Genomic DNA, 17,414 nt, shown 5'->3' with positions numbered 1-17,414 from the left:
CCAGCCACCCAGATTGAATATCAAGGACGAAGGAACCATCTGAGAACAAAGCAAGACAGTGACACGTGTACAATCGGGCAGATTGAATGATCGAATATATACAGCCGGGCTCACTGAATGATTGGTGCCCTTGGCCTTGGTCTCTGTGGAATCCAAAGTTGATATTTACGATTGTGCGTTCCAACCCAACTCAACTCAATCTCTTTCACTTGGGCATGGCCCATTTTTGGTGATGATTGTGCGTTCCAACCCAACTCAACTCAATCTCTTTCACTTGGGCATGGCCCATTTTTGGTGATGTATCATAATTATATTGTTTTAAATGTAAGTAAGTACGCCCGAGGAGAGAGTCATCCAAACCATTGGAATCTCCATCCAATTCAGTCGCTGCATCCAACTGGCATCTTGATTTTGTGTACCTCTCCTTCCTACTCCAACGCGGTTTGCTTTCAAGTAACTGCCATCACTAAAGACTTAGTGCCCTTAATTTCTTTATTGGATGTGGTCCTGTAGAATCAATTTGCAGCGTTCGGTGTACCTACTTTACGCTACTCGATTCGCTCAGAGTGTAGGGAAAAAATCAGATTTGACATCTTAAAAAATAAGTGTTTTGTTAAACTTTTTGCCCCGGGAAAATCCTTCGTTTTTAACAACTCCATTTCATCTCATAATATCCACAAAATTATTCAATCTCCATTTCATCTCATAATATAAACAGAATTATTCAATGTTTTCGCAACCTGTACATTGAGTGAATCAATTTACTTGATCATAAATCGCTTATATGTCGGTAGTATCGACTTACATGAGTTGAAGTCTGGTCCATTCGACGGGCGGGATAGCTTGTTTGATAATCTTGATAACATCCCCTGATGGCGCGTATGTTTTGATAGTACCGATAACATCACGTAAGACCATTTCCCAGGTTTACCCACTCTAAATATTGTGAAATTGCAAAGCTCGGTCAGACAATAGTGTCCATATCTAGAGTTTTAAATGGATAACACTTAAACTATGTTATTTATGCACTTTTTATAACTCCATAATTTCATATATATATTCAAACTCTATTTTGGTAGTTTAGATTATGCGTTGTTCTCTACATTTTCCAATTGCACAGATTACAACTGTCCTCATTGTAACGATTAAGGAACTGATTTATCTAAAACTCATCAATGTTTTGTTGAATTTTGGCACTGCATACATATTTAGTCAGTATGTCGTTTTAAATTAAAGGGAAATTAGTTTGTTTTTAAATTGTAAAAAAATAATAATAAAAAACATTTCTACATTCTTATCTCTAGACAAAATGCTCCGTCTTTAATACCTTAATCTAAGATCTCTCCCTAATGTATCTTACAATTTAATACAATACAAAATAATCATTAATAAATTAAAAATAACCATATTCAAATCAACCTCCAAATAAGAGAAATTTTTTTAATTCTATCCATTTATCTAAAAGGAAATAGACAACATGCTGGCCAAAAAATAAATTAGTAATATTTTAATACATTAATTTAATATCTCTCCCTAATATATCTTACAATTTAATACAATACAAAATAATCATTAATAAATTAATAAATAACCATATTCAAATCAACCTCCAAATAAGATAAGTTTTTCTAGTTCTATCCATTTATCTAAAAGGAAATACACAACACCATGCTTGCCAAAAGATAAATCATTAATATGAAGTTACTTATGGAAAGCTCTTTTCATTTGGTTAACTATTTATTCCTTGGCAAACTTTTAGAAGGATATGTATGTGTATAACGTTCAATGGCATGGGCCTATACATTTACAGAAAATTCGATCTAGTGGGTTTATATATTTGTTCCTTTCGAAACTTCTAGAAGAATATATATTTGTAGAAAATTCAATGGCATGGTCCTACACATTTATTGAAAAATCAATCTCCTATATATCGATAGGAAGGTTATGTGTGATTTTTTTTGGATGAAAGTGTTATTATTTTCTTTATCTATAATTGATTTTTAATTAGAAATTTTACAAAGTATTATTATTATAATTTAATACACTTTAAATTATAGTGTATTGGTTAATTATAGATTTGTGTAAAGATTTATTAATGATTTGTACATTATAATTGATATTTTACTAGATATTTTGTCACAACATATTTGATAAAAATATACTTAAAAACTTGAAAATCTAGAATATTATGATTTATTTCTCTTTAGGTTTCTAGATCTATAGATTATTGTTTATTGTGTGTGCATGCATATTAAAATATATGTAGAAAATAGAGAACAACAACATAAAAGCTCATAACCACATTTGATACAAGATATGTCCTGGAAAACCTTTTCGGGACAAAACCTGTAAGGACCTGCGGTCCGTGCGACGGGCAGAGCAACTCCACCGTGTGAAGGACTTGTGCGAAATGCGAAGTAAATGAACCTTGGATGAGTTTATAAGGTGTTGGGCGAGTTGAGGGGGTGGTCCCACAAGTTGGGCGGGCCGACCTTCCTCCTGGGCGAGACAACACATTGTAAACGAGTCGGCTTGGGTGTTGGGCGTAGGTCGGTCGGGTGACATAACCAGCCACCTGCCCATATATAGTGACGTGCATTTGTGGAGGCAAAGGCATCATTCGATCATGACGAGTTCAATCAAAGGAGTTCTGCAGTGCGTGGATGAGCCCGCACTTCGGGCGGAACTCGGGTGAAAAACTCATGCAGAAAACTTGGCGAGGTCGTTCAGGCAGAACTCGGGTGAGGTCGTCGGGCAGAAAACTCGGGCGAGGTCGTTGGGCAGAAAACTCGAGTGAGGTCATTCGGGTGAATTGGGCGAGGTCATCGAGCGACTTGGGCGATGTCGTTCGGGCGAGCCGGGTGAGGTCGTCGGGCGACCCGGGTGAAGTCGTTCGGGTGAACCGGGTGAGGTTGTCGGGCGACCCGGGTGAAGTCGTGTGGTGAATCGAGTGAAATAGTTTGGGTGGACGAGTTCGGGTGAACGAGTTTGGGTGAATGGGTGGACGGGCGACCGGGTGAGGGTGCGCCATGCATGCCGAAACGAAGAATCATGCGGACGGGCGACTTGGGTAGGGCGCGTCGTGCACGATGAAATGGTGAAGTGTTGGAGTTGTGAATGGAGGTGTGACTCGTGCGGAGGCGCTCGTGTGTGGCGACGTGGTTACGACAAGGCGCGCCCAAGTTGGGCAAACAACACGATCATGCGATGAGGTGAATGATGGGTTGGTGAATTGTGCGGCGACCGTACGGAAGCGCTGACGAGCTGGGCAACTGAGTTTGCTGAAGTTGGAAATTTGGTTAAGTGTAAATTTGGGGTTTCCCAAGATTTAACTTGTACTTATAAAAGAATATTATATATATTGATTCGGGCAGACTCATATTGCAGGGAGTTGCCCCTCCCTCTATACTGTTGTGCAATTGTATATGTGTTAATTGCTGTTGATGATGAATATGTATGGGTTTTCATCTGTATAAAGGATAAAGATAATACTTGTTAACAAAAAAAATAAACTAAGTATCGAATGTTAAGGCGTAGTCCATGAACATAAGTATTGGTGAAAAGAAAGTGTTCGGTGGTGCCGCACCTCGCTATAAGCGGTTGAAAGACTACCGCAGGTGTAGGGGCATGACAGTTGGTATCAGAGCTGGTGAAGTGCAAAGGGGATTTTCGGAAGAAGTTGATCCCACTGTCACTTCGTGAAAGGTGGTATCAGAGCTAGTGCCGGGGAGCTGGTGCTGGTGTTGAAGCGTTGAAGCTGATACACACCTGCACTTTGTGACAGGTGGTATTAGAGCTGATTTAAGGGGAGTGCAAGCGAAGGAAGCTGATCTCACCAACAGGTGGAATCAAGAGCTGGTTCAGTTTTGCCGAGAACCTAGTGAATGGTGAAGAAATCTGAACAGGTGATTCAGGTTGCAGGAAAGTGGATGGCCGAGATGGTAGAAGAACCTATGGCAGGTGAATCTAGCCATGATGCAAGTGAAGCTTTCTGATACAAGGTATTGGAACTGATGAGTAGATGGAGTTCTGAATGGGCTTCGATGAAGGCCGAGAACATGATGATTCGGGAGGGCTGTTCGAAGATCAAAGAAGAGCTTGAAGAGCTGAAGGACCAATACGGGGATGTTGCAGATATGACAACGGTGGAGGATTCACTTGAGATTGATCAAGTTGGACCAGGATCGTGCAGTTTGCAGACATGGATGGATACTCACATGGAGGAGCCTCATGATGATGATGTAAGTACTATTGATACTTGTGTTTCATTTGAGCATTTGGTGGATGGACCGTATGCAGGGAAGGGCAAAGTTAGTTTGCCGATCAGGGAAAATTTTAAGAACCCCCCCCCCAAATTTATAAATATAATAATTGGGCGAATCTCCATGGTTTATAGGAAAAATGGAAGGCGATTTTATCAATAATATAATATGTATATATAATTTTCTGGCGAATCTCTCACTAGGCATGGCGAATATTTTACTCAATTATAAAATCTTGTAAGAACTTGGCAAGTCTTTCACTAAATAATAAAACTTTGTAAAGTCCTAGTGAATTTTAGCATTGTGAACTCTTAGAGAATTTTTTGAAGAAGTATAAAACCATATATGATAAGAACCACATGGTGGCAATATCACTATTTTTTTTCACATTTCCACGACATGGAACTTGTCTATAAAATTATAAAAAAACCAACCAAGTCCCTTATAATATGTAGGTAAGCTTATAACAGAGTCTGATACCTCTATTATGTTTGTCTTCATTCAAGTGTCATAGCTGCTATACTTAACACTGTGAATCACAACTCTCTCAGAACTCAACTCTATAGTGTACTTAAAACCTTTGGAAATTGAATCTGACAACTCTATAAAAAGGATTAGTGAAATAGAAGCTTTTGTGAATGAGCCCACTAACTATCACTGCTAAACAATCAATCTAGACTATGAAGTCTTCCATCTTGATCACAATCGTGCTCACGATCAAGGGAGTGCGATCACCTGGCCTGACATAATGGCCATCATAGCTTCCCTGCCAATACACAAGTATGTTCCTGTTTGCAGTTAGAAAAATTACCCAAATTACAATCTATTTACTCCAGCCTATGTTGGAAAGTTATAGAAGGATGACTAGTGCAATCAATCCATTCCTTTTAGCCCTGGATTTGTTTCAGTTTAAAACAGAAGTATACAAATATACTTGTCCAATGTCTACTGCTACTGAGCATTAGTTAATTCATAAGAAAGTATGTAAACACACAAACATAAATTCACACTCATGAATATCCCAACTTTCTATCAAGTTCTATGACTAGTGATGGAAATCACAATTATTTTCAAAATCCTGGAATCATGCCTAAGCATCCTCTATGAATGACCCAATGCCTTCCTGGTTAGTTGTCTACATTAAAGTTGCAACAAACAATATGACATTAGGCATGGCTTGAAAGTAACAAACCGCTGCAGAACTCAGGCATAGATGGCAAGTGCAGACCGCGTTTTCAAGATATCGGTTAGAAAATCCATAGCATATAATAGCACAAATTGAGAAACTCATAATGTCCTGTCTGTTGAATATTGTAGCCAATTTTCTCACAGATTATACTGTAGAGCATAAAACTGCTGATAAATTAACATAACACACAGGCTTCATATTCCTTGTATATGGCTTCATATTCTTTGTTTTTCTTCAAGTTTGTTGCTTTACAAGACTTAAATTATTCCTTCTGAATTTGTTTTACAAGACTTAAATTATTAAAGATAATAACAAATCTTCCCAACCATTCAAGATAAATCTGATTTAACTTGAATGCACATATTCTTTATTTCCATTATCTAAATGTTTTACTGTCATGAAAAATATATATTTCCATCTCAACATGAGCTAGCAAGAGTGCCTGTATGTAACATGATATAGTGGATGAAGGAGCCAACAATGAACCACAAAAGGAGCATATTGTTGCATCTGAAAAAGCTTATGGGGTAATGCTATTTCCTTGTAGTATTTAGTCATTTATTTCTAAATCTAGGGTATTGAATCTAGCAAAACATGATTTGAATTATAGTTGTTATCTTAGGATAAAATAGGGGCTACTTGTTACTTGAAGAGGATAGCATTTCTCTCTATCCGTATAAAAAAAATTCTACTCATGATATCATTTTATGTTAATTGGATATTGACAGTTTGTATTTAGTTTATTTCAGCGTTTTATTCTAGTCATTCATATATAATCTCTTATGTTATTGGTCATACATATATTATTGTTAACCTATTACTATTTATGTAGTTCAATCATAATTATTCTTCAATATGTAAGAGGATGGCACATAGATATAGGCATCGAATCTTCTGTACATTCATTCTGAAAATCTTAATATAATTCTCCTATTCTCTCTCCTACTTTCTTTGTGAGGCCAGTGTATGTACATTTTTAGAATATCTCTTCATCATCTCATCTCACCTATTTGAATCTTTGTTAAGTTGGCAAGTTCATATTCGGCAAATTGTGCTATGAATGCTTAATGCTTTCTTTGTTCAACACTTTTCATTGGAAACTAGACTTCTATTAATGTTGAAACATTATGCTGCCTCTCTATTTTTCTATTAAAATGTATGACTGAATTCTGAGACTGCCAAACCTCAAGCTTTGTTGCCAACAAAATGCCTCACTAGGCAAAGTAATTAACCCCTTAAACTACATGTTCCACAATCTGGGTAGACTAGGGTATGAGGGACTACAAAGCCCTTAACGAAAAAAGGAGGATACCTGCATGTTTACTGTTTGATCCAAACACTTTAACATAAAACAAAGGATATAAAAACTTCTGCATGCATTCCTTCAATGGACAGAGTTAACATGGCAGTGATTCAGGAAAAATTGGAAAAGGCGCTTTACACAGTTGAGTGCTAGTAAGGGTAGCTCTACTTGTCAGGAATATCAAGAACCAAGTAGCTCACTGTAAGAAAATGGTTAATGCTAAGGATGGTCCACCAACAGTGTTGTTCAACTAAATGAAGAGTTGAATTGTAGGCCGCTGCTTACAAGTTTGGAGGACCTTGGAAATGGTGTTCTTCCCAAGAGTTGAATCTCGAACAAGTGGCACCAGCCTACATGGTCCTTGACTTCAATCTGTGCATAATGTCTGGCACTTTGATCTACAGAAATGGCATAGAGGTGGTATATAATGTAATTGTGTCCTTCAGAACATAGATTGGTTGTCATCAATGTGCCACCGCAATGGCCAACTGGTCAGGAAGAATACACAGCCCCTCTTCTATTGCAGAAACCCTGTTACAGGTTAACAAGAAGAAAGAAAAAACCAAAAAAGAAGATCAAAAATCCAACTTTAGCCTGAACAAAAATGTGGCCATGCAAAATAAAGAGGGCCTAGTGCAATACTTGCACCACTCTGAGAAATGAATTGGATCTTTTTAAAGGTAATTGCTGGTTTAGCCATTACCTTTAAAAACTAACCAAGGGAAAACATTTACAGAAGTTCTAATATTGTAAGCCTTACCATTTCCTTTTCATTTGTCAAGTTTAATTTCCACATTTTTTATTTCAATGAAACATTAAAGGCTGCAAACTTTGTGGTTATGATCCAACTGGTAGAATAAGGATGACTTTCTATGAAGCTCAAACCACTCACAGGACCCTTTAATACCACGGGGTCTACAAAACCACAAGACTGACATAATAGATTTCATGCTTCAAGAAAACAGAAATACTTCAAGCTTGACTTCCATTACATTTTTTTACACGCACTATATGGTCTACCCTGTCCTCTGAGATGGACAGAGGTTCTTTGTGAAGGCACACCAAATACAACTGAGTGATTTATGGTACAATGATTAAATAATGATAAGCCAACAAAATATGTACTATTAAACATAAGATATGCTCACTCAAGGGAAAGATTACTAGCCGAGGATTTATACTCCAAACACCTAATTGGAAGTTGGTTTATGTGGCCTCAAACCAAATGCACTTGGACTCATATTTTTTCCTTGACTAACCAGGGGAATGCCCGAATGCTTTTCCCCTCTGTGAGGGCTATGTGTCTGTCTGATCTCACTTATACGGGGGCTATATATTTGTTTAGCTTCTGCAACTTGGGGACTTAATGCAGACTCAGATCCATGAATTGGTGTGCAATCACTCAAGCTAGTTATCCGTGGACTATATGTGTGTTTGACCTCACCGCGACTTCATGTAATCATCTCATCCAAAACTTCGCCATCATTTGCACCTGTTCCCATGCTTCCTAGTCCGAACCCCTGAATTCCAGCTTCCTGCAATCAATATATGTTACAGTTCAATTTATTATTGTTCATGTTGCAGGGCTTATGAAATAGAATTGAGTAATATTTTTAAAATTTGTTTGATATGTGTCTTGCACTCACTGTTATATTGCATGGCATTCCAGGGGCTTCTTCATACTCTGCTGCATCCAATTCTTGAAGATGTGCTCCTTTGAAAAACTTGGGAAGGATATACTGCCTCGCTGGGACTAACAAGTTACAACATGATTAGTAGTGGGAAGAGAACACCATCTATAGGCACCCATGTGATACCAAAACATGCCAACAAATAACATGTCTGGAAAATGGTGAAAGTGGCAATTGTCTTGAAAGGCACCGTTTCAAGAAATGTAGCATGATACTCCTAAAGTTCTCTGTAACCATCAGTTCAACATTGATCAGCTTTGAAAACTATATTACAAGCATTAAATTCAATCACATTATAGTTTGAATAAAGTTCATACTTGTATCTACGGCTTGGAGCAGTGAAAAGAAACAATAGCCTTTCCCAAAATTGATTTCCTGGAAAACTCTCTATGGCCATGAAGGCAAAGTAACCCCAAAGCACAGAAGTTGGGATCTTTCTAATGATGGGCATTACTGCAAGGCAGCCAACCACCATCAGAGATTGCAACAAATTACTCAATTGCTGTTCTTTCACCTCAACAAGAAGAAGGTCATCCACATCCTTGTCAACATTAAAAATTGATTCATCAACTGGGGCATCCATATTCCCAGTACTTGCGGCCAACTGAATTGTGGACTCTTTCAATTCCTTAAGTGCCTGCATAAATGGTTGGGACATGACAAGACAAATAAATAAAGGGAGAGGAAAATTAGATAAAATGAAACACCCAAACTCAAAAATAAGACCATTACCAAGGCAGGTGGAGGCTGATAAACCATTGGGGTCTGCATTTGCTCATAGGCTTCTTGCATGTTTCTGTATAATTGCCCTAAGGTTGAATTTTTCTGCATACTTTTCCAGATTGTTGTCACTAACTTGCTAAGCACCAACTGTAACAAAAGTACTTGTAAGTTACTCGTCTATAAAATGTCTGAATTGTGTCTTTTCCCTGAGAAGCTGCAATTGATAATTCCAATATATTAGTACCTGATGTTTGAGGGTAGCTAAGCCTTTCATGTGCATTGGAGATTCAGGAATAACACCATTTGAAGGAGGTATGCCAACAATACCACATAAAATAGTCTGTCACAATAAAAGGAAAATTTATGAATCCACTAGAGATTTTTTATGGAGGTGAAAACAAAGAATGAAGAGTTAGATCAAGATGTCTTCAGGAGAGCAAAAGCTCTTCCAGAATAGGGTAGCCAGTGATAGTTGAACCTAAACATGAACCCTGACAAAAATTACAACATAGTTCTAAATAATATATATTTACTGTGGTAATGGGCCTTGACACAATCTCTGCAATAATGGCCCTGCTTGATACAACATCATTTTTCAAGGGTTTTTTGTGAAGTTTCCTTTAAAATTTTCTATGCAGACTTCTTCCCTTTCTTCTTAGTGATTTCAGTGTAAGTGCTCGGTATACACTCTTTTAAGTGAATCTGTTCCAGCAATGTTCTTTCTGCAGTAACATTCCACCAAGAAAGTTAGCCACTTTATCAGTGGCATTCACACTGGTCACAAATGGCTGAAACATTTTTTTCAACCATTGGAACAGTGGCACTACGAACTTTAGGATCAATTCTATCATCAACTGCTCCAAATTGATCTTGCACATCCTGAATACGTATCGTATAAACAGTGATATACACAACCAATCATTTAAAATGCATACAGTCATTTCCTAGAATAGAGAATCCTTGTTCTGTTAGAGAATCCTAGTCCAAATCTTACAAGAACTAATCAAACTTCTAATTTGAGGACCAATATGATCTGCAATAGTAAAACTTATAATGTACTGCACATCTTCATTGTGCGCCAAAAGCTTTACTAATTCTTTAGCAACAGTGCAATTTGTCTTCTTACCCTCCACAAGTCTTAACAATCAATTCTTCAATTATATGTTTAGCACCCTTCACTTGAAGATAGGATAATTCTTCCCATCAAGCTTAACGTTGGGTAGAGGGATGCTTTAAAATTAAGATGAAGCTATCCTCCCCCTTACTCAACAATTCTCTAAAGATCTCAGAACAGAACCAAAGGTAATCTCAGGAACAGCGTACTATACTACTATGACAAAGAACCACAATTCTGAAAGAAACATCAGTTTGGTTAGGATCTTCAAACAGCTACCAAGGAATCAAGTAAATGCTGCTCTCCAATTCCAAGACTTCAAGTATCCAGATGCATTGCATTGCTCTATGGCACATCAATGCAATTAAAGGTAAGCCTTCTAATGGTAAGGCTTACAATATTAGGCAGAGTAATTAACCCCTTAAACTTCATGTTCCACAATCTAGGTAGACTAGGGTATGAGGGACTACATAGCCCTTAACAAAAAAAGGAGGATACGTGCATGTTTACTGTTAATGCCTCACTAGGCAGAGTAATTAACAAAATGCCTCACTAGACAGAGTAATTAACCCCTTAAACTACATGTTCCACAATCTGGGTAGACTAGGGTATGAGGGACTACAAAGCCCTTAACAAAAAAAGGAGGATACCTGCATGTTTACTGTTTGATCCAAACACTTTAACATAAAACAAAGGATATAAAAACTTCTGCATGCATTCCTTCAATGGACAGAGTTAACATGGCAGTGATTCAGGAAAAATTGGAAAAGGCGCTTTACACAGTTGAGTGCTAGTAAGGGTAGCTCTACTTGTCAGGAATATCAAGAACCAAGTAGCTCACTGTAAGAAAATGGTTAATGCTAAGGATGGTCCACCAACAGTGTTGTTCAACTAAATGAAGAGTTGAACTGTAGGCCGCTGCTTACAAGTTTGGAGGACCTTGGAAATGGTGTTCTTCCCAAGAGTTGAATCTCGAACAAGTGGCACCAGCCTACATGGTCCTTGACTTCAATCTGTGCATAATGTCTGGCACTTTGATCTACAGAAATGGCATAGAGGTGGTATATAATGTAATTGTGTCCTTCAGAACATAGATTGGTTGTCATCAATGTGCCACCGCAATGGCCAACTGGTCAGGAAGAATACACAGCCCCTCTTCTATTGCAGAAACCCTGTTACGGGTTAACAAGAAGAAAGAAAAAACCAAAAAAAGAAGATCAAAAATCCAACTTTAGCCTGAACAAAAATGTGGCCATGCAAAATAAAGAGGGCCTAGTGCAATACTTGCACCACTCTGAGAAATGAATTGGATCTTTTTAAAGGTAATTGCTGGTTTAGCCATTACCTTTAAAAACTAACCAAGGGAAAACATTTACAGAAGTTCTAATATTGTAAGCCTTACCCTTTCATTTCTATGCAATTAATTAACCTTGAGCATGGAACATAATTCTTCTTAATCTCCATGATATTCAAGAATCAAACTCCAATGGCAGCATTGGCTTCAACACGTCTTCCTTTTATCCCTTCAAAGCTGCCATGGGTCATGATGGCTTGATCAATGATCGCATGCTCTTAAGACCATACACACCCTAATACCAATTGAAAGAAATAAATAATGATCTAGAAACGAGAAGAAGAAAGAAAGTGGTGTAAAAGGCCCAAAATCAAATCGAGCAAGTGCCCTTGATTATATAGGATATTAATCATAACCACCTTATAATAGTCAACCCTAACATGTGACCAAGTTCATAATACATAGGATAAAAACTGTATTACAAGATACACATGAAGATGTTCAAGGACTTAAGATTAGGAGTCATGACTAAGCCAAAAGGTTGACATTTATAGGCTTCCATCCTCCCAAACTAAGGCTTGGTCCCTTTTAGGGTTTAGAGAGGGTAAGTTATAGTTTATTTGATTCACCTCCCAATTTGGGGAATCTCCCTAAGGTTTTCCTAGACACTTTAGGACCTCTTTGACCCTAGCACTCTCTCTAGAGAGCTCTCCAAACCCTAGTTGCTCCTATTCTAGAGTGATAATGATGTTCTAATATGATCTTTCTTTGGCTCACAAGTACAAATTTGCCTTGGGACCTCTTTCTCCAATGCATAGATCCACTTGCCACTTCCCGTCTCCTCATTTCCTTATAGTATGCATTTGTTGTTAGGGGCTTGGACCATGTCAACCACACCACATGGTATCTCCTCATGCAAAGGGCTTTCCTTCAAATATGTAGCCTCAAACAAAGTGTCCTTGCCCCAAATATATCAAAGGTGAAACACACCTCCAAATATGCATAATATGCCTTGAATAATACATAAAAACCTCATAAAGGAGCTTTAACATCCTTTAAAGTAGAATGTGTCTCGAGCAAAGTGCCCTTGCCCCAGATATCTAAAAATTGAAAGACACCTCCAAATATGTGGAATATGCCACAAATAATATGTAACACCCTGTAAAGGTGATTTAGAATACTTTAATAGCCTTCATGCAGAAGACATCCCTATTCAAAGGGGTGGTTACCAAAATGTTCCTCTTTTCACCCTTGAAGTAGAACATTTCTCATCAAGTGTCATCCTTTTAACCATACAAGAGCTTCTACCACCACATGGCATCATTCAAGTAAGGGTTTTCATCCTCTAGCCTCTTTCCTTTCCACCTATCATGCTCTAGGCATCGTCCTAGATAGGGTGTGTTACTCTCCCTACCATTTTTCATACTTTGGACCTCCAATGTGCAAGGGGATTCCTCCTTTTGGTTGTTTATGACCCCCCTTACCATAAATCATGTTCTAGGCTCCTAATGTGATAGGATGCTCCTATTCTAGGGCTCCCTTCCTCATATTATTCACCAATGGGATCCAGAGCCTTAGCTTCAACATAGGAACAAGGCTCTCCCTCAGTGATGCAACAAAAGGTAATGTAATCATAACCCTAGTTCAAATATGTGTCAAGTGTGCCCAAGTGAAACTTCATGGTGAGATGTAATTTCAAAAAAACCCAAGAGTCTCTTGCATCCTACAACTACCCCTGAACTCCATGAGTCTTCTCCTGTGCTCAGTGTGAAAGAAAAACCCATGAAAAATCTACATGACCCATACATTTTCAAAGGCAACAAACTATATAAGAGTGTAGAGAGATGCTATTATAAAACAATATCACCCCTAAATGGCAATACAATGTCACAAACTAGTGAAGGTGGAATCCAACAAGATTTTGGTGAAAATATCTACAAGTTGATCAATTGAAGGAACAAAATATCTACAAACTTCCTCCTGTATCTTTCCAAAACAGATCTCTGTCAAATATAAAATATCTCAAAGATTTCAGCTAAACAAACCTTGCTTTGGATTTTGTTAGATCAGCGAGAGCTTTGTGATGTTGTAAAACAAATACCACATCTTTGTGATGTTGTGATTTTGTTACATTCATGCATGCCCTCCCCTCGATGGGTAACTGTGCCTTCCTAATTGAAGACAATACATTCATACATGTGCTTCATCCAGTGATCCTACTAAACTATTGCGCCTCCATTAGAGGATCTCTTATGTGCCCTCTACTAAAGATCGACTTTCCTCTGTACAAGCTAGAATGTATTTGTTGAAGGATGATGTTGTTGTCGAAGGAGAACAACTACTGAGAAATAGGTAAAATCTAAGACTACCTCCACTCTTGTATCAAATAAAAGTAAAATTGTTGTCAAATTAAGCAATATTGTTAAGCAATTTTCTCTTTGTATATTCAGCAAGCCAAAAATGAAAAATATTATATCATATGTGGGTACATGGAGTAGTTAGAAATCAGTCTACTGTCGTAGACTGAAATGGAGTACAACCCTTTTACAAGGCCTATGGTACCAAGTGCAACATCTAATCTTCTTCTGGAAAAAAACTAAAAGGGCTTTATTTCACTTTGAATTTCAAATGCTTGTTAAATGATCAAGTGGTAGTTGCAAAGAACAACTCAAACTGGGTGATATCAAAACAAAATAATTTAGTATTTCCAAGACAAAATAACATTACTGATGTATCTTTGGATTCCATGAAAACAAAGCAATTTGATGTATTGAAATGATATTAGGATATTAGTAAAGAGGATCAAATTAAGTGATGTTATGGCCATACCATTGTATCCATTTACGCTTCGAGCGAAGAGACTCAGCAACACCAAGAACATTGAGTGCCCTCCAAGAAAATGTAGTCCTTGTGGTTTGTAGAGAGTCTTCACACTCTAACATCGGGCTCTTCAAACCATCTCTGCACAAGGTCATTACAAATGTAAAAAATCAGCAAGACACAAATTTGGTAGTAAATATGACCAAAAGAAGAACTAGTGCAAACAATTTTCACAATCCTGTTTTTGAAACCAACATTATAATCTCCTTAGCATTATGATCAGCTGTCAGTGTTCTTCCCAAGTCAGCAAACTCAGCTCCGCCTTGAAAAAGTGTAATTGCATAAAAGGAATGTCGGTCTCATGCCAATAGGTCTCCTACGATGAATGCGAAGGAACCTAGTACATAGACCATTTTTCTCTTCGCTTAGCTACCTAGGGCTTATTTCCCTTTCCAAATATCAATAATTCTTTTCCAAGAAAACATAAAATAAGAATAATATTTTATTATATTCTAAAAGGTGAAGATGTTGAAATCATGCCACAAAGTGAAAGGAAATCAAATATCTTTCCTCAAACCACCAAATATATAAAGAAAACAACAATAATTATAAAAATAAAACTAGATCTGTCAATCTATGCATAAAATGAGTCAAGCGACTAAAAAAATATGACCAAAATAAACCAAAAATTTCAAACTTGACAAAATCCTCTAAACAAGAAGCAAACAAACTGCTAAAATTTTCTAAGATATTAGAGCTAGACATCAACGCAATTTCATGTACTTGAATAAGCCCATTGTTGCTTAGCGTTAGACTTCTTAAATTAGTTATTTATCATTTAATACTAGGACACTGTCTATGTGAAAAGAAATAGGTCCCAGCTTCATCAAATCTGACTTCATTTCAAATCAAAGATCAAATCCAAAGGACACTAACTCATTACTCTTGGATGGTACTAATGTTAAATACACAAAATAACAAAAAATAAAGATATGATAAAAAAGTAGACCTGCAAGATTATATTGGTCGAGTGTGACAGGGACACAAATAACTGAGACTAGAGAGATTTATAGAAGGCAGTAGTTACTATTGTGTGATTAGTGGTATGGTGGAGAGACCTACCAAGAAGGGACGTTGGTCTCGGAAAAGTATAGTAGGGAGATCCATAGAGCATTTATGTAAAAGGAAGATGAGAAGTGTCGTCTTCAAGTTGGTTTATGTTATGGTAGAATTTTGTTGGTGATAAGTGGTAACAAAACACTTACATCAATAGGTAAAAAGTAAATTCGGGGCATGAGTTGGATTGACTCATGTTATCTCATCCCTTAATGGTCCTAAGGACATGTGGGGACCCGAACAACTTAGTACCTAAAAGACTTGAAAACATGGCTGACAAATCACTGACAAGAAATGGCTAGCAAATGACTTGAAAGTCTTGTTAAATTTGTTATTTATCATTTAATAATAGTCAGACACTATCTATGTGAAAAGAAATAGGTCCCAACCTCACCAAATCCAGCTTTATTTCCTGTCACAGATAAGAAACAAACAATGTAATGATTAAATATGAAACATCAATCTTAAAATAACACACATCAAAATAATGTTGCTGCAATGTTACAATGAAAAATACAAATATAGAACCTATTTTTACCTGAAGTTGACATATAGTAATTTTGCATGATCAATGGAACATGTATACCAAAATAAGAGTCCTAGGGTATTTCAATTTCCCAGTTCTCATCTTGGTCCTCATTTTCTAAATTGTGAACATGATCTTCTCTAAATGAACTGTCATTATGAGCCTCCAAAACATTATGTTCTATATCAAGTTCATTAGATAGATTTATTATATTGTTTTCTCCCCTTCTATCACAATCTGATCGCCAAAGAGTTAGCGCTCTTTCATATGGAAAATTGTCAATGTCATACTTTGTTACATATAATCTTAAACATGTATCCACATGTTTATCAAGCTTGTTCCTCAACTTTGACTTCAAGAATGATAATGCACTAAACATTCTCTCATCCTCCACTGATCCCAAAATCATGGTTTGACACAAATCTGCTAATTTGAAATATTCTGATATGTTTTCTTGCAGGTATTGGCTAGCACTTAAAGTAGTCCATAATCTTGTTATAGCACCATTTTCATTAGGATTCTCCAAAAAAGGATATTGCTTCCACATTGTTTCAGCAAAGCGTCCACCTTGTTGATACAATTTTGATGAATCTAAAATACCTTCAATTTGTTCTCCATGTATCCAGACTTTCTTGCAAAAATGGTCTACTAAACATTTTAATCTTTTTTGAAAATCAGCTTTTAAAGTTCTTCGACATTGACAATTGTTCCAATATTGAGGGTATACCACACACATGGCCTCCAACAATTCATCTCGAGGAAATCGTTCTCTTATCTCTAATGATAGTGATCTTGCAATTTCTATCAAATTTTGTCTCACTGAAATCACAATATTATCAAATTGGTCTCTTGACACGGGGCAATCTTTGGTGATTCGTCCTGTCTTACTAATATAATGAAAGGGAACCATATACCCACGCACTACGATACATAGTATCCCTTTTTCATCAAAGGTCAAAAAATTTTCAGTATTTTCTATATTGATGATCTCAGTCCAACTTTTAAACTCTGGACCAGTAAAAGAGTCTGGCATCATATACAAATTATCCAATGCAAGACATGCTGACTTTCTTGCATTTGTGTATTCCACAATATACATTGTGTGATTCTGAGACATTTTCACGAGGACATTCATTTCATGTAGCATAGGAAGAATTCCAGCCAATGTCAATAATGTCTCTATATTAGTTAGTTGAGAAAGAAGATCTTGAGCTTTGTCTACATTATAGCGATTTTCATACATCAACCCTACCAAAGATTTGAACTCACTAAATAGTCTTTGAGCTGGTCCATTTAATGAGATCCATCTTGTATCAACATCTTTCAGTAGTTTTTTTCCATCCGTAATACCATCTGCAAATTGTTGAAACTCTAAA

General features: G+C 37.0%; 1 protein-coding gene across 1 annotated transcript; it reads right to left on the bottom strand.

Moving 5' to 3' along the window:
- Positions 1–7,851: 7,851 nt before the first annotated feature.
- On the bottom strand, positions 7,852–14,755 carry LOC149250067 (putative boron transporter 2). The gene is made up of 8 exons (XM_089453545.1): positions 14,652–14,755; positions 14,406–14,537; positions 9,413–9,508; positions 9,178–9,315; positions 8,918–9,082; positions 8,763–8,832; positions 8,401–8,507; positions 7,852–8,289 (listed from the first exon to the last, which is right to left on the bottom strand). The coding sequence occupies exons 2-8, from the start codon at positions 14,415–14,417 to the stop codon at positions 8,206–8,208; spliced, it is 672 nt and encodes a 223-aa protein (XP_089309671.1). The 5' UTR covers positions 14,418–14,537; positions 14,652–14,755; the 3' UTR covers positions 7,852–8,205.
- Positions 14,756–17,414: the final 2,659 nt, after the last annotated feature.

Source organism: Pinus tabuliformis, chromosome 7, assembly GCF_031772625.1.
Source record: "Pinus tabuliformis cultivar Carrire ecotype Pingquan chromosome 7, CPIR1, whole genome shotgun sequence".
Classification (NCBI taxonomy): domain Eukaryota; kingdom Viridiplantae; phylum Streptophyta; class Pinopsida; order Pinales; family Pinaceae; genus Pinus; species Pinus tabuliformis.
Note: the sequence above shows the minus strand (reverse complement) of the source record. Positions and strands in the feature narration are given on the sequence as shown.